Source organism: Numida meleagris, chromosome 1 (genome assembly GCF_002078875.1).
Source record: "Numida meleagris isolate 19003 breed g44 Domestic line chromosome 1, NumMel1.0, whole genome shotgun sequence".
In the NCBI taxonomy this organism is placed as follows: domain Eukaryota; kingdom Metazoa; phylum Chordata; class Aves; order Galliformes; family Numididae; genus Numida; species Numida meleagris.
Window position 1 is genome coordinate 110,447,556 of NC_034409.1, and position 18,018 is coordinate 110,465,573.

Below are 18,018 nucleotides of genomic sequence, written 5' to 3' on the forward strand. Positions count from 1 at the left end.
GGTGGGCTCAGCCCTCAGCTGGAAGGCATCCTGCCTGGCTGCAGAGCCTGGAGGCTCGCTGGGTTTTGGTGCGCAGTCATCTGCACATCATGTGTCCCGTAAACTCCCCGACATCTGGCTGGCGTGCTGCCGCGTGCATCTTTTTCTAGAAAGTGGCTCTGAAGAACCGGGGGATTTCTGTTTTCATCTTTAATCCAGAAAGTCTTCTGCAAGTTGCCTTTGCAGTTCTATTTAAGGGAAGGCAGAAGTGTGAAGCTGCCCTCTGAGAGCATTCTAGATTTTTTGTTACCAGCTGGCTCTGGATGGCGCCTCTTTAAATAAAGGTTTCAGTTCTGGGAGCAGCCTGGTGCCTCGTTTGCTCCTGCCACCTCTTCTCTTCTGAAAGCAGCATCACTTCAGAGACTCCTCGGTGAGAAGAGCCTCTTTCAAGTGCTGTGGGTTTTTTCCACACCTTCTCTCAGTGGTGTGGCATTGTCAGGCTGAAGTGTCCCTTCCTTTCCAGCCACCTTTAGCACATCGTTCTGCAAAGGACTTGGTTCTGAGGTCACCTCGATTCTCTTCTCGAGGGGAATTCGGGCTATAAAAAGTCAACTTCCCTGTCCTTGTTTTGTTGCAGACCTGCTTGCACTCTCTTTTCCGTCGTGGCTTTCGGCCCATAAGAACCAACCCATCATGAAGACCCATCCCTGCGGGCATCCTGCCGCAGGCCTCTCTTCGCCGTGTCCTCTCTCGTGCTGACTTAAAACCGCTGCAGGGATGCTCCCTCTCTCTCTGCCCTCGCTGCCGTCCCACCAGACTCCCCCACACTCCCCCTTCTCCCTCTCCTCCTTCCAGCCCCATCCCTGCAGGCGGAGGAGCCTGGCAGGGTGCAGGTGCGGAGCGCTGGGTTCCCGGCGCCCGGAGCAGGCGGCCCAGGTAAGGAGCAGCCGCTCCCCAGCTGGGTGCAGGCAGCAGGGAGCTGGGTGCTGCTCTTCGCATCGGGGCGTCGCGACCGTTAGCGGACGTTAGGTTGCAGGATGCTGTTTACAATTGGAATGCGGCACGCTTGAAATATTAATGATTTGAAAATGTAATTGGTAGATCTCTTAAGCAGTCAAGGAGCTCGTGTTAAGTGCTAGCAATATGTTTTGCTTTTAACGCGCCATGCAACGTGTAATGCCTTTCCTTCCCGTTTAGGCTTGCCTGTATTCCCAGTGTCTCCGCACATGAAGAGCCTTTCATCCAGCAATGCAAACAGCAAAAGGCAGGCTCAGCCAAGCTGCACTCCAGCCTCGAGGTTGGCTGCCAAACAGCAGAAAATTAAAGAAAGCCGGAAGACAGATGGGCTGTACACAGACGAAGAGGAGGATTTCCAACCTGAGTCTCTGCTGCAGAAATACGCCGAGTGCGAGAAGCCATCAGGGAAACGTCAGTGTAAAACAAAACACTTGGCACTGCAGGAGAGGAGGAGGAGGTCATCCCTGACAGGGGATGACACCACAGATATCGAAAATGCCGAAGATAAGGTATCTTTATTTAGCCTTAATTGCCCACTAGCGCTCCGAGCGCAGAGCTAACGCACAGAGCGACTGCGCTGCGTGCACGCAGGCAGCGGTGCTCTGTGCCGGCGTTTCTGCGTGTGCTTTGCACGTTCTGCATTTGCTTTCCTTACCCTGCCCGCGTTTGAGCTGCTGTTGTGGGGATGGAGGAGTCTCGCGTTTAAAAGCTGTCGCGGAGCCTTCGTAAAAAAATTCAGCGCCAGCAGAAAAATGTAATTCTCTGCCGGCAAAATGCTGCATCGTGAAAGCGGGGAGGGTAGAATAAAAGACAAAACCCCAACGCGGTGATGGTTTTGACAGGTGGCGGTACCGAGGAAGGTGAGGAAGCGCACGGAGCCCGCTTCGGACTGCGACTCCTCGCCCGCCAAGCCCTACGAGCAGAAGCTGTACGAACGGCTGCAGCCCGCCCCGCCGCCCCCCCAGCCCACCGCTCTGCAGGTGGCCAGCCCCCCGCCCGAGCCCCCTCCTAGCCGGCCCATGCCGCCCGAGGCACGCCGCCTCATCGTCAACAAGAATGCGGGCGAGACCCTGCTTCAGCGGGCGGCCCGCCTGGGCTACGAGGTGAGCCTGAGCCCGGGGGTGTTCCTGCGGGATGGGTGGGAGCCTGGGGCGCTGCGGGAAGCTGTCCTCCTCGCAGGGAGGGCAGCGAGCACGGGGTGAAGGCCTATTAGCAGCCCTCGCTTCCGTCTAAATGCGAACCATCTGCAAAGGGAACCCAGAGCTTTTTTTTTTTTAGGTGATCTCTAATGAGCCGTGTCATTTTTGCTTTTGTCCCTGTTGAGGAGCGGGTGGTTTAGAAGCGGGCTTTTGTTTTTCCGTCTTTTCTCTGAGGAGCAACGAGTGTGTGACACAGCACTCGGTGTCCTCCTGCATGCTTAGTTGTACCGCGGGAGCGCTCCGCGTGTGTCGTGCCAGCAGCCTGGGGCTTCCCAGTGCTGCTTCGGCTCACGGAGCTGCCCTCTGGTGCTACAGAAATCAGAAAGTGATGCACCCAGCGGCTCAGCTGCTCAGAAGCATGTTTGTATTTGGGTATGTAGATCTGCACAGTGCTGTCGTGCCATGCCTTGCGCTGCAGCATGCGATTCCTGGCCTTGGTGCGGCTGGGTGAAGGGACAGCCTCAACCTTGGTGCTGGTGGTATCGGTCTGGGCATCGGCAGGACTTCAGGGGCTCATTGGAGCCTGGGCATGGCCACTGTGCGGCCGGGGCTGGAGAGAGGCCTGCAGCTCTGGGGGAGGTCAGGCAGGAGGGTGGGCCCCCCACTGCAAGAAAGACACTGGGGCCTTGGAGTGTGTTCCGAGAAGGGCAGTGAAGCTGTGAGGAGTCTGGAGCACAAGTCTTACAGGGAGTGGCTGAGGGAACTGGGATTCTTCAGTCTGAAGAAGAGGAGGCTCGGGGGAGACCCTGGCAATCTCTATAACAACCTGAAATGAGGTTGTGGTGAGATGGGGATCAGCCTCTTCTCCCAGGTAACAGTGACAGGATGAGAGGGAATGGCCTCAAGTTGTGCCAGGAGAGGTTCGGTTGAGTACTAGGGAGGATTTATTCTCAGGAAGAGCGGTGAGGCAGTGGCACAGGCTGCCCAGGGAAGTGGTGCAGTTACCATCCCTGGAGATGTTCAAGAGCCGTGCGGATGTGGCACTGAGGGACATGGTCGGTGGGCATGGTGGGGATGGGTTGGTGGCTGGACTAGATGGTCTTAGTGGTCTTTTCCAACCTTAATGATTCTGTGTTGTGTGCCCTGGGCACAACTGCTTCCAGCTTGGGGCACTTCTAGCTGGGAGGAGCAGCAGTAGTTGCTACAATGTTACTATGGTAATCTTCATCATTTAAATTATTTAAGTTCCCATGGATCTAAAATTTCCCATGGATCCAAAGGCAAAATATATTACAGTGTGTGGTTTAAGTTTTGAGTGGGTATTTACTTCCTGCTTGGCACCTACGGGGACAAGTGCTCAGTTGCGTAGTGGGCTGCCATGGGACCCTGGGCACTTTGCTTTCTGTGCCCCGCTCAGGTCAATGGGAGCTGCTCCAAAAACCCGTGATGGGCCAAAGGTCCTGCTCAAGAAGGGGCTGAGGGCTCTCTCTCTGCTTTGCTGATAGCAGGTGCTGGCTACAGCCCTTATCAGGGTGGCTGCAGAAAGCCAGGGTGAAGGTCCCGAAACCTTTGAGCAGACCTGAGTTTGGGTGGGGGTTTTGATTTTCTGTCAGAGGGCGGCTGCCTTGGATCTCCCCAGGAGCACAGCAGGGGAAGAGCTCTGCGGGTGTTAGTGGGGGTGGCTGCGGTAGTTGGAGCAGCTGTGGGAGCTCTGTGTCTGGCCCGTTTGCTGGCTAGACACAGCTGTACCGCTGCGCTCAGTAGGAAGCTGAATCCCCCGGAAAAATTGGAGTGGTCAAGAAGTTCCAAAAAAAAACAAGCTGGGTGGGTCAAGCTCATTTGCTAGCGTGTGACCTGTGGCAGCTGGAGGCACTTGCTCTCTGCCATCCTCGTGAGCAGCAGAGCCGGCTGTGCCGAGGGGCGGCCGTGGCTCATTGAAAGGCACATCGCTGCGCTCGGAGCTAACCCGGGGCTGCGGGAGAGCCGTGCGCTTCCTCGGCTGGAGTCTGCGCCAGGCCCCGCGCGTCAGCCTGCGGTCGTGCTTGAATCCATTACGTTTTCACCATTTGAAACAAATGACTTGAGATAATAGTAGTCTTAAAACTGTAATTTACTGTTTGTGGAGGGGGGAAGAGGGAGGGGGAATTACAGGGAGCATAAAGGCTTTTCGGAAAAAAAATTACAAGCGGCTTGTGTAATGAATGCGACGGGAGAGAAAGGCTGCACGTCCGCGCACTGCTCAATGCTTTTTAGTCCGTGCCTGGACTCGGGGAGTTCTCTGCTGGATTTGGGATTAAGTCCCATCTGGGAAGGCAGTAAATGTGTGGTGTAGGGACGGGAAGAGGCTCTGGTGAGCTCCCTCCGCTGGCACTGGGAATTGCCTTGAGGCCCAGCCCCGTGCTGAGCACCGCGGGTTGTTGTGTCCGCTCCATTCCATGGGTCTGTCTGTACTTTGGCTGGGAGCAGAGCAGAGCACTCACACAGGCATTGAGCTGCTCTGTTGCGTTTTCATGGCCTTCCTCCAGCGTTAGCGAGAGATGCTCGTGGAACCCAAAGCGTGTTTGTGGCACCGCATGTCCCCACATTCGGCAGCGATGGCTAATTTTTTTGTGAATTGAATAAATCATGTTAAAAAAAGTTAATGAGGCATTTAATTAATTAACAATGTAGAGTTTTATGGGCTTTATGGTTACATTTTGTGGTTAATGGCATTCTTCTTATAGCCTCTTAATGTAGAATTGCCCGACAGAATTAGCGTTTTTGGCCGGCGGTGGGGTCCTCTGCCCTGGAACGAGCCTTTTCCTTCCGCAGAAATAGTTGAAAGGCCCTTTTCTTATTCTGAGCTGCAAAAGCTATTTTAAACGGTAACTGTGTGCTAAAAGCGGCGCTGAGCGTGGCCAGGATTCTGCTGCCTGCAGCCATCCATCCGCTGTGTGCCCGGCAGGGAGGCCTGGTGCGCAGGGAAAGTCATGCCTTTAGGGTATAATTTCACACCACCCTTCCTTGGGAAAGCATGAGGTGAGAGCATCCTCCTCTCTGGGCTGGTTCTTGGCCCCGGGGGCAATGAGTGGGATGATGGGGGCCAAGACTCAGGGCGGGACGGCTTCTGGCTGCTCTGCTCTCAGGCTGGTCGGTGCGGGCTTGTGAGAAGCGTGGCTCCATGCTGTATCCTGGATACCAGTCCCCAGGTCAGGGATGCTGGGAGTGCGGCTGATTGCGGGCTTTCCGCTGGATCTGAAGCCAGAAGGAATATCTGCGTTGTGCATGGTGTTTGCTGAATTCTTGTCTTTTGGCAAAGCAAAGGGCCCCCCTAATCCTTGCTGTACTCTGTAATCCTTGGGAGCAGCAAATGCACAATCAGTGCTTTAATCTTGCTACGTGTGTATGTACAGCATCGGTGAGAAATCATAGAATCATTGAGTCACAGAATCATTTGGGTCGGAAGGGACCCTTAAAGGCCATATAGTCCAACTCCTCTGCAATGGACAGGGGCACCTACGTCTACATCAGGTTGCTCCGAGCTCTGTTCAGCCTGACCTTGAGTGTCTCCAGGGTCGGGACAGCCACCGCCACTCTGGGCAACCTGTGCCAGTGCCTCACCGTTCTTACTGTAAAAAACTTCTTCCTTATATCCCATCTCAGTCTCCCTTCTTTCAGTTTGAAACCATTTCCCCTTGTCCCATCACAACAGACCCTGCTAAAGAATCTGTCCTCTTCCTTCTTATAGACTCCCCTTAGATACTGAAAGGTTGCTCTCAGGTCTCTCCGGATTGGGTTGTGTTTTTTTTGCACAAATAGAGGAAGACTTCCGTCACCTCAAATCTTGTTGGACTCCACCACGGTGCACTAACTGCAAGGCGAGTGGTGCTGCGTTTGCAGCACTGGGTTGGTTGTTGGGAGCTGGTGCCCAGCTTGGGTTCCACCCGAGAATCAGCGTGGGTGAAAATGGGATTTCCCTGATGATGGTAGAAGCAGGCTTTTTTGTTTCCTGATAGGAAACTGTCCTTTGTGTGTTAAATGTGTTTTGCATCGGGTCACGCGCTTTTTCCTTTTTCAATCCAACTGACGCCAGCCTCGATGCTGTTGCACGTGCAGAATCCTGCACTCAGAAATGCAGCTGTTAGGGCCAAAGCCCTGCTGCCAGCCCCACGCATGGAATTATCGTAGCGATCGTGTGAGTTGTCTCCTCCATAATCTTTTTCCTTAGAGGAGCAAAACCCGCTCAGCACGGCAGTGACAGATAACTCAGTGTGTCTGTTTTTCCTCCTCTGCTCTTTCCAGGAAGTGGTGCTGTACTGTCTGGAAAACAAGGTCTGCGATGTCAACCACCGTGACAACGCGGGCTATTGTGCCCTGCACGAGGCCTGTGCCAGGGGCTGGCTGAGCATCGTGCGGCACCTCCTCGAGTACGGGGCTGACGTCAACTGCAGCGCGCAGGATGGAACCAGGTGAGCGGCGCTCAGCACTGTAACTGCCCCGTCCCTCTGCCTTCTGCTCCCCGTGTGCCTCCAAGCCTGAGTGAAGCCCCCAGGCTTGCAAAGCTGCTCTGCTCCCGCTGTCTTTGGGGCAAAGCCTCAGGCTCTCGGGGTGATGGAGCGCTGCGGGGCATGGAATTGTTGTGCCTCTGATTCAGCGCAGTGTGGGTTTTTTTTTCTCCTGGGAATTTTAACAAGTTTTTTTTTTTTTAAAGAGTTTGTGAAATCCCCAGCTGCAGGGCAGGAAGGAATGATACTTGAGCTGCAGCCCCATTTGTCTGCGCTCCAGGTCCTTTGAGTTGTGCCAGAAGAGTGGTCTTTGCCTTGTTAGCGGTGTTACTTTTAAGAGCACTTCAGGCTTTTGCAGTGATTGGGTGTGCAAGCCCTATATGTGCTATATAAAAATGTTGTTTTGCTTAGCTGTTAAACCGTATTATCTGCGCGTTGCATATTTTGGATTGATTTTTTTAGAGCCATTGCTGGCTTTTGTTTCCCTTAAGAGAATAGTAGGGGTTCTCGCAGAATAGATATCGGGCTTGGTTTTGTTTTCTGTTTTCCCTTTTGCTTGGTGGGTGTAGAGGATGTGGCTCGGCATCTTTTCTAAGCTCCTGGTGCGTCTCCTAATGGAAAGTCCTTCCCGACCCCTAAGCCCGCCTTTGGCCACCTCTGCGTGGCTGACCTTGGGATAACTTTTCCCCCGAATATGCAGTACTTGATCGGAGCTATTCGTGTTGGGGACAGGTCGCTTTGTATTCCGCCAGGCTCCTGCTGCTTGTTATCTTAAATGGTTTATCACATTTGCCATCACCATCCCAATAGCCGGGGAGGGAAAATCAGCATGACTAAGGGCTACCGCTTTTGTTTTTAAGCTCTTCATGCATTAGCTGGGGAAGGGAGGAGTCCGCAGAACAAAAGTTGGGCAGTGGGGATGGTCCGTGAGGGCCTCGATGGCTGCCCCAAGGCAACGGCTGGAGGAGCAGAACGCAGTGCCCCGTTCAAGGGACCCCAGAGCTGTTTGTCCCACTGGCTGAACTGCTCGGATGGCAAACCAGCCCGGAGGTGTGCTGTCACCACCACCTGGGAGTGTGGATTGTGTTTCAGTTCAGTGGCGGAGTTGATTTTCCAGGAAAAAACTTGTGGGAAAGTTGTTTTGGGGAAAATGTGCTTTAGGAGCGAATGTAATAATGGTCCGATCCTGGATGGCACTGTCAGAGCTCAGCTTGTGCCTCCCTTTCCTTTCTGGTGTCAGACTTACTGTTTTTTGAGATGGTGCCCCATGGACAGTGTGAATCCCAAGTACATCCAAGCCCGATGCTGCAGTGTCTGCAACCAACAGCACGAAGAGCAGAGGCTTTGGTGTGGAGTGCCTGAGCAGTGCTGCCCCTGCTTTCACTAGGGCTGGGCTTGTCCATCTCTCTGGAGCAGCTCCCAGTGTTCATAAGACAAAACACATTTTGGTCTTGAAGCCTTAACCAGTTTTCATCCTCGAACTTTTGGGAGGAAAGCAGTGTCAGTCTTCCTCAACTTAGTTGCTTTTCAAATTCTAATTCATAGATTCATAGAATCGTTTGAGCTGGAAGGGACCTTTAAAGGCCATCTAAGACAACTCCCCTGCAATGAACAGGGACAGCTACAGCTAAATTCCTAACGTGTTGCCCCCTTGGAAAGATATTTATGTCTTAAAAAACAAACAAACAAGCAAAAGAAACCCCATCATCAAAGACTTAACACCCCACCCCTGCTTCTGTAACTGCACTGAATGCGCTTCGTTGTCCCCTCCACCACCTCCCCAGTCCACTCACCAGCCAGAGGTATTTTTGGTCGCGCTGGGAGCTCTTGAGTCCCTGGGCAGCAATAGTGAGCTCATTCAGCATGCTGCTCGGGCAGCCAGCGTGAGCCTGCAGTGTCACCGTTGGTCAGTGTGTCGGGGGGGCTCGGTTTAGTCCCGGTTCCCTACACTTGGGTCTGTGCTGCCGTGCTTCCCTGTGCAGGGAAACAGGCTGCAGTGTTTTCCCTCCTTTTCCCTAACTGCGTGCTGGGGGATGCTGAGCCGTTGTCAGCAGACAACGTGCCGAGGTGGCTCTCCCCGCGCCCTCTGGTTGGTGTTGGCAGGAGTTACGAGGCCTCTTGTTGCAGCGAGGAAATCTGGATGGTGCCTGGAAGGCTGCAAGCAAATCCCGGCTGGTCTAAATAGTTTATAATTTTGGTGGTGGAATGATAAACCCCCAACGAAATGTTTTCCTGACTCGAGGAGCAGTAAAAATAGTAGTAAGGGTTGGACGGTACACCAGAGTGGCTGAGATGCGCGTCTGCCATAGGATATCACCGCTCTTGAATGTCCCCAGACCCTTCTGGGGCCCTTCCAAAGGGAGTGTTTTAAAAACAAGCTGTACTGCTGTTAACGGTACCATTAGGGGTAGAGAGTGTTTATCTCCCCAGTGCTCAGAGCAGAAAAGATTATATGGGCAAAGGAGCGCAGGAGAGAACTCGCAGGGATCTTTTTCTCTTGTCAGAAAGTTGCCAGCTCTAGCACCCACTTCTGCGTCCTACAAAGAGGATGGTACGCTCTCTGCGTGCCCTGGTGGGAGAGGCAAACATGGGTATCCTTTGCATGGTCCCACCGGTGAGCCTGCCAAAAAGCTGTGCTAGCCATGAAGGAGCCCATCAGTGCTCTGTTACGACCTTATCTGCGGGAATCTTTCTTTTTTTTTCTCCCCGCCAACATTTTCTTTCCTTCCTTTGCTTCCTTCTATTTATCGTTCTTCCTTCTTCCGCATAACCTTGCTGTGCCTTTCCTTCTCGTTGCCTTCATGAAATCTCCTCTTGCACCCGGGTGATCTGTGGGTGGCAGAGATGAGGCTGCCCCATCCCACTGCTGCCCCACTGCAGCACCCTGCTGAGCCGTACACTGGGGAGAGGCTCCCTCCCAGGGTTTTCTTCTTTAATAAACTTGGCCGGGTGTTGTTAAATCGATGGAAACACCGGGCAGCGACTGAGATGCTGTTTTTAATAAGTTAAGCAATCATCTTGAATTCATTACTGCTTCTAAAGCCTCTTAGGTAAGTCAGTTTAAAAAAAAAAAAAACAACAAACAAGAAAACCCACAAACCAATAAACCCACAGTCCTTCCCCCTCTATGAATGAAACCAGAAAATCCTAATTCTGAAATAAAATGGAAAACATCTCGCCATTAAAAACTACAGTAATGTGAGGGAGTAGGGGATAGAAACGTACTCAGTGTTGCGTGCGCCCTTCCCTGTGCCCTGCCAGGCTTTTGGCGTGGGATGCTCTGTGCCCAGTGGGGATGGGAGCATTTTGGTGTGGGTGAGTGTTGCTGCTGTGCATGCACTGAGTGTTGGGGAGAGGCTGGCTGGGGGCCGTGGGGAGGCTGCGTCGGGTGCAAGGCAGTGCGGCACCATCTTTCCCAGGGCATCATGTTGTTTCAGTGTGATGTTAGAGAGATTGATGAGTGGTGCTCTGACCCTTGGCATGGAGTGAGCCCTCTCTCCGCAGGGAACGAGCTCCACACTCTCCGTGTTTACCTCTTAATGTCAGTGTAGCGTGTGCATGTTAACAGCAGAACTGCTCACAGCTTTCCAGTGCGATGGGAGCAAGTGCGAGTGCTTCGTGTCCCCAGTGTTAGTCGTCCTACATCACAGCCGACTGGAAAGCGCTTGGAATAAGCACACCTGGAACATATTTCTTTGCAAGATGCATCTCAAGGCTCCCTCCCACCAGCCCCACTTTGCAGTAGATGGGAAGGCAGCGGCTGTCCCCTTTTGCCCCTCCTGTGTCCCGGCCCCTCTCTGTTCCGCGCAGCCGCTGCTCCCTGCTCGCTCCCTGGCCGCCAGCCCGCGCCAACGCAGTGCTCACGTAGCAGGGATGCTGCCGCGCGTGGCGGGGGGCTCGGCCCTGGTGAGCAGCCAACGCCACTTGGCACACAGAGCCGAGGGCTTTGCTTGCTCCGCTTCCAGATGAGGTTTCCTTGCGATGTGGCTCGGCGAGTTTTGCAGGCAGGCAGCACGCGGTGCTGGCTGCAGCTGGCCTTCTCTCTCTAGACTTGTGATCTGCCGGGGGCAGTGGCGTTTCTGCTCAGCAGCCTGAAGGCAGGGAGAGGAGCTCAGCACTGCACTCCGTAGCTGTGGCTGCTCGCCCCTGGGCTTGGCTGCCCTCACAGCATTCCGTTCCCTGCTCCTCGCCGCCCTGGGAAATGATGGGGCTTAGCACGTCTTCATTAGTTGGGGGCTGATAGGTTCTCCTTCCAGGCTGCTCCCCGTTACGTATAATAAATTTTAAAGGCAGGCTGAATGGGCCTGTGCTGTGCAACACGCTGCTAAATGGGCAGAGATTTGGAGCGGCAGAGTGACTTGCAGCAAAATGATGTTTGTGAGGCATCGTGCAAACTCCTGCTTTCTGTTACAGGGCTGTAATTATTGTACTGGCCCTCAAAATGCGTAAGGCCATGAATAGCTGCAACAGAAATGCCTGCCCCGAGCAGACTGACTGTGAAAAGCCGAGAGGGGAAGGAGCGCTGTGCGAGTGAAACTGACAATGAGACGATTGACAGCTGTATTAATAGTGTTATTCGCTATAAATAACTTCGGTCTGAAGTCAGAAGTTTCTTTTCAAATACATTTGCATAATTCTTGAGTCAAAGTGTAACGCCACAATCTTTTTTCCCTTCTTTCTAGACCAATCCACGACGCGGTAGAAAATGATCACTTGGAAATTGTTCGCCTGTTATTGTCTTATGGTGCTGACCCAACGCTCGCGACGTACTCGGGGAGGACCATTGTGAAGATGACCCACAGCGAGCTGATGGAGACCTTCCTCACAGGTGGGTGGCTCCTGGGTGCAGCTGGCCATGGGGCGATGTTTCCCAGCCCCAAAAAGTCCTACTCCTTGCTTCTTGGGAGGGGGCTTGCAGAGCTTCCCTGTGTGCAAAAGCACAGCCAAGTTTCCCGTGGTCTCGCTTTTTTCCCATATATTGTCTTTTTGCAAGTTTTGCTTCATTCTGTATCTCATAAAACTATGCCCACGTTCTTCTCTTCAAACTGTGTCCATGTTCTAACATACTTTTAGTGTTTTCCCATTAGTTTTAATTAAAGACACCTGTGTTCCCTACTAACTTCATCTCTCGAAGCATTTCCAGTATTCACAGTCAGTGAGTTTAAGCATTCACCCATGTATCAGTACAGAGTGCACATAGGTGTATCAGGACACCAGTACTGTAGACTTCTTGGTGTCTTGAATCCCAGTGTCTTTTCACCAACTCAGCGTTCAAATCTCACAAGTTATGTCTGTATAGCGTACTTCCATCTCCTAAACATAGCTGTAAGGAAAAACCTTTTCCATCAGTTTCACTGTGGCCACTGCTTCACCCCCAAGTCAATGCCTAGACTAACTGCAGGCCAAAAAGCACGGCACATCCCACGTTTGACAGAAACAAAAGGTCGCTGTCAGTTACCGCAGCTTGAGGTCACGTCCGTCCCTGTCAGACCCTGGGTGGTTATGTGATGTCATATGGTTATGCGTGGTCATGGTTTCATGTGCTGGGAGAAAGAATGCAGGGAGAAGCGAATTCCAGGCATATTTGCAAAGGACAGCATGTGCATGACGTCTTCTGTAGCGTGTGCATCAGGAATATGTTGTGTTTGTTGTGGTGGAAAGCTTGAAGTATGCATGGTGGGACTCTGTATGACACTGTCTGCTAAACTTGCCAGCTTTTTGTTCTCATCAGTATGTTTTTGTTGTTGTTTTTTCCTCTCCAGAGTATTTAACTGACCTGCAAGGTCGAAGTGTTGATGACCCTGGTTTGTACTGGGATTTCTATGGAAGCTCTGTGTGTGGTAAGCAAACGTTACCCTTTATCTCTTTGTATGTGGAGACTTCCAAAGCATGCAGCGGGTGGGGGTGGAGGCTGGCTTGTTTTTGTGGCAGAGGAAGTTAGGAAGGAAACAAACCAATTTTATTTACAGATCATATTATTGGAAGGGAAGCAAGACCCGCAGCGGTCTCTTAAAGGCTGACTTGTCCTCTTCATTCAATTTTATTTAGATCCGAAAGACGAATCTGGATTTGACGTCTTGGCAAACCCCCCTGGCCCAGGTGAAGAAGATGAAGATGGCTTTAGCGATGTGTTTGAGTTTGAATTTTCGGATGAGCCTCCCTTGCCGTGTTACAACATACAAGTGTGTCTCTCTCAGGGGTAAGAACACATACAGGTTTTGGGCTTGGGATGGCAGCAGCTCATCTCTGCTGCATAGCAGAGTGAATGACATTTGAACGCAAATTCCTCCCCTCATTCTAGCTGGACACCTTGGTGTAAAATCCACAAATGCAAGCACTTCTAGTGCTTTAAATTGGCATTGATGTCTGTAAGATGTTCTTAATTTTATTTAATGGGCTTTTCTGCTTTGCTGAGTGGACATGCTTTTGGGATTGTCGACACAACAGCGCTACTGCAGTTCTAGGTGCTGCAGCAAAACTGGTTTAAACTCTGAATGAGGTCAGACAAACACCTTACAGAAGATGCTATGATAAAAATGAGAAGCAAAGACCTGAAAAGTTTTATTCTGTATGATAATAAAGATATAAATTAGCTTAGTAAACAGCTACCATTTGTCATTAGCACCAATTTTGATGACAGCTGTGGGAAAAGTAGTTCAAAATACTAATCATGCAGGAGGGCAGGTTTTAGCATGTTCTCATTATTTGGGTGATTGATGTAACTCAAGTTTTCTGAGCAGAAAACTAGGAAGATTAAATTAAAGAATTGTCTTCTTGATCTGAAAAACAACCCTCCAATGGCATGTTTTCCAAATCAACATCTCTGGAAGTCAGAGATGCTGAAACTCAGGTTTTAACTGTTGCCCATCCCCTGACCTGCTGCCAGGCTCAGCCCGGTGAAAGTTTGAGACGCTGGTATGGCTGCTGGCACACGTGCTCACAAGCCCCGGGTTTGCAGGCTCCAGCACCTGCATCCGCGGTGTGCGAGCCCCGGGGCAAAGCTCTTGGCTTGGAGGGGGTGGTTTGTTTGTGCGGGGAGGGCAGGGCTCTGTCACACAGCAGTGGGGCGGTGGAGGGTTGAGTAGCCCGCGGCTTTGTGTCGGTTGTTGGAACCTTTTTCTCCTTCGCCTCCACAGACCACGAAACTGGCTCTTGCTCTCAGACGTGGTAAAGAGGCTAAAAATGTCATCTCGCATCTTCCGCTGCAACTTCCCCAATCTGGAAGTCGTCACCATCACGGAGGCAGAGTTTTACAAACAGACTTCTCTCAGCCAGTTGTTCGCTTGTGCTACGGACCTTGAAGCGTTTAACCCAGAAAGCAAAGAGCTGTTGGACTTGGTAGAGTTTACAAGCGAACTCAAGACTTTGCTGGGCTCCTCACTTCACTGGTTGCATCCACACGAGGACCCTCCCTTCGACATCCTTTGGTGAACCAACAGGCCGTTTAATGTACAGTGCTATATACAGTTACTTCTTTATGTATATGTGTTCAAATGCAATTGTTTCTGTAAAGAAAGGACACTATTAAATATGAAAATATCTTTCCTTTATATAAGAGATCTGAATTCCAGTTGGATGGATTTTGGAAGAATTTTTTTTTAACTTCAGTCGGTTTTTACAAAATTGTTATATAATGTTTCTTTAAATGCACACAGGCTTTGGGATAAGTTTGTTATTACTTGGAACATTTTTTTTTTTTTTTTAGAGAACACACCCACACATTGACTTTGTTTCATACAAAGCACTGATTACACAGAACATACTTTTTATAGGTGATGTGATCAAAGTCATGTGGCTTGTTTGGGAGATAGGATTCGGTAAGGCACTTGGTGATATTATTTTTGTTTTTTTGTTTACAGAATTACCTGCTTTGGCCAGGTAAGCACTATTGAATATGATTCAATAGTTTGTAATATAAATTAAACCATATCCATACGCATCAACTAATTGTAAGAACTTTTATATCCTAATTTAAAAGCTGTGAAATTTAGTTTTCACACATCAAACCGGATTGTTTATATATGTTTAAACATTTTATGCTCTTTATTTAAAGAAGACTTTGAACTATTTTTTCTGTACCTTGTAAAATATTGAAAAACTAACATATGTTGAAGTTGCTTGAAACTGTACATAAACTAAATTTTCTGAATTGTGTGTTTATGTTTGAGATCTGTGTTTTAACTTTGTAAGTAAATCTCCTGCCTTTGTATTTATATTTTACAAAAATTTTCTTAAAGGCAATAAAACTGTTGAGAAATGAAGATGCTAAAGCGACTCCCATTAATTCCGTGCATGATTGTGAAACGAGCTCTGACTTACTAATGTTTATGAAAGGAGGCTCTGCGTGCATTTCCTGCAGAGCAGAGCTGAGCTGGCACAGGTGCTCGAGAGCGGTTCGTGAAATCTGAGGTAGAATCTACATTGACTTTCTAAATTCAAGGTTACGAGAAAACATTGGGAGCCCTTTATGGGACAGAGGCTTAAAAGCAGTGTTCACAATACTTTCTGCATTGCCTTTTAGTTAAAGAATTGTGAATAGGTTCAATTATTTTTCCTCCTTTGTCATCTTTTTAAGTTGAATTGACTGAATTTTCTTTTCAGTGGTGTCTGCAGAGGGGAGGAAAATAGTACAAGGGTAAATCATTTAGTTTTAATACAAAGCGCTAAGGCTATGAGCACACTTTGGGGTAACCAAAGGGAGAATTTTTCAGGGAATAGAAGCTCGCTGTCATATAGCTCAGGAATTTCTATCGAAGAAGAAGCTGGAGGGCATGGCAGGCCCCTCATTTCCCCCTGCCCTGCAGGCCAGCAGGATATGAGCACACTGCCTCTTCTGGCTGGCTCCTCTGGATCCTGAGATGTGGTCCTGAGCATCTCCCCTCAGTCAGCCCTGCGTGTTCCCCGTGCCCGGTACAGTTGGGCCTCCTCCATGCTGGCACTCGGCCCTGTGCTCAAATACAGTAACAGCCGCACACTGCTGTCATGCAGGCACGCCTGCACGCTAAAAATAGGGTGGTGGCAGGGACACCTGACCGCGGTGCAGTCCCTTGATGTAACGTGACCATTTTATCCTCGGGGTGTGCTTTTTTGTAATGGCGGCGTGCTTAGGAAAGCAGAGACTAGGCCAAGCCTGCGGGCCTCGCGGGGAAGCTTCCCTGGGTACCTGGGCCTCGGGGTACCTGGGCCTCGGGGTACGAACTCCTCCTCCTTGCCTCACCCAGAGGTCTGAGTTCTGCTGGGAAGCATCCCTTTTGGGCTAAATAACCCACATAACTCTCTGTGGAGCAATCCCCCAAAGGCTGAGCCCAGGCACCCACTGGATGCCCAGTGCGGCCTCTGGTTTGCGAGATGACAGAAGCAGAATGGAAATTGTCTCCGAGCTGCTTCCAGGGGCCAGACTCACCCCCAGAAGCAGTTTGAAGCTAGCTTCTCCCTTCGTTTCTGTGCTAAATGCCAACCCCATAGATAGGACCCATGGCTTGTGCATTAATAGGAACAAGGTGTCAGCGAGTGGCAAACACAGGCAGCTGCCATTCCCAGGCTCTGCACGCTGTTAGACATTCAGCCTCGTTACTTGGTTCATGCAGGAAAAAAGCCCACGTTGCTGCTTTAAACTTGTACAGATGCAAACTAACTGAAAAATAGCACATCTTTTTAGCATTACTTGCAGTGCATCATATTTGCAGTTCTTTGGGCCCTGTGTTGGTAGGAGCAGGCTTGGCACCACTTCACAAGACATGAGCTGAATGCCGCAATCATGAAGAGAATATTAGTTCCTTTCTCAGTCACCACTGCATTTCTGCTAAGAGGAGGTTCAAGAGAAGAAAGTGAACTGGCATCCAACAAATGTAACTCTGTGAGCTTGTAGGTGAAAAAATCCCCAAACATATGTGAAGATGAAGCTCTTTCAAGCAACCTAAGTGTTCCACCCAGGTCTTGCTAATTATGCATTTCACCCCTTAGCATGCTTTGCATGGCTTCACCTTGCTTGCAGATTGCACCCTCCTGCAGGCTAGGTGTGTGCTGAAGCACTGCCAGCAATGCTGCCTTCTGCCCTAGGGCTGGGGTGAAGGCTGCGTGTGGTTATTTCTGGTTTGCCAGCCCAGAAGCAAACCTCCACACCGCGTGCACATTGTGCTCCAGCAGACCGAAGTGCCGGTGGCTGGTTGCTCTCTTGAGCCAGGTATGAAGTACAATTCTGCCACTAAATAGATTTTCCTTTTGTTGTCACATTAATTTGCAGCTCATTAATAGTGACAGCAGTGAGGTACTGCACTGAAGCAGATTTGCATATTCATGACTAACTTATTATTAAACAAATAAGATTTCCCTAGCTTAGGAAGCACCCAGAGTAATGCCACATTGTACATTATATCAACCTGGATGTTTTATTTTCTCCTTAATATGTTAATAGATGCAAAGGGTGCTCTTTTTTAAAATAAATGTGCATCTATGAAATAAGATGTAATTTAAAATATCAGAATCGTTTAAATAGCAATCCATTAACAAACCTGCCAATAACTGAGCAGGAAAACCTATTGCACAAATCAATTAATCCATTCTAACTTCTTGCATCCATGGGGATTCTGGGGACAGTGGTGACAGCATGCCTCATCCCTTGCCCAAGAAACTGTGGGAAAAGCCCCCGTAGTTCAGAAGCTGCTCAAAACCTGTGAGCAGGAGGAAGAGGGGATGCAGGGTGTTGGGCTGTCCCTCTGGAGTATATTTTGGCTCCCTTGCTTCTGACAGTGAAGGTCATTTCCCATGAAGCAGCATGTTTTTTTTCTATCAGGCTGTTCAAGACTAGTCGGCTTGCATATCAAGCCCTTCTTCAGCTCCCTGCTGCATCTGTACTTTTCATTCCTTTCTGGCTCTTTTAGCAATGTTCAAGGCACTGGGCATAACTGCTTGTGCAGGAAGCAGCTGGTCATTGCAATGCTCCTCTCAGTCCTCAAGTTATTTTTTCCTGGCTCCACTTTCCAGAGGTGTTGCCTAACCTTGAGACCAAATGCAGTTCCGACCCCTTTCTGCTGTTCCTGCTGTTTCTGTGTGAGTCACAGCCATCCCTCCTGCAAGGATGATCCCTTCTCTATCAGGAGATAACTTTATTTGCATAGAATCATTAAGGTTGGAAAAGACCTCTAAGATCAACTGGTCCAACCACCAATCCATCTCCACTGTGCCCACTGACCATGTCCCTCAGTGCCACATCCACACGGCTCCTGAACACCTCCAGGGTCGGTGACTCCACCACCTCCCTGGGTAGGACGTGGGATCTGTCCTTAGCACCGTGTCCCATATCAGGTCCTTTCAGGGCTGCAGCCTAGTCTCTGCTGCTCTGTGGCTGCAGCCATTTCAGCGTGCTGAGGATGTAGAGATGTCAACATGCATGGCAGACA

At 50.3% G+C, this 18,018-nt stretch overlaps 1 protein-coding gene across 6 annotated transcripts in view; it reads left to right on the forward strand.

Moving 5' to 3' along the window:
• BCOR (BCL6 corepressor) overlaps positions 1–14,880 on the forward strand; it is a 58,585-nt gene extending 43,705 nt beyond the window's left edge. For all 6 annotated transcript variants that reach the window (XM_021407658.1, XM_021407680.1, XM_021407693.1 and 3 more), the window contains 7 exons: positions 1,177–1,505; positions 1,839–2,099; positions 6,417–6,583; positions 11,302–11,447; positions 12,382–12,459; positions 12,668–12,818; positions 13,756–14,880. In XM_021407658.1, coding sequence (XP_021263333.1) covers positions 1,177–1,505; positions 1,839–2,099; positions 6,417–6,583; positions 11,302–11,447; positions 12,382–12,459; positions 12,668–12,818; positions 13,756–14,050 — 1,427 coding nt within the window. In that variant the 3' untranslated portion in view covers positions 14,051–14,880. The remainder of the gene's footprint in view (positions 1–1,176; positions 1,506–1,838; positions 2,100–6,416; positions 6,584–11,301; positions 11,448–12,381; positions 12,460–12,667; positions 12,819–13,755) is intronic.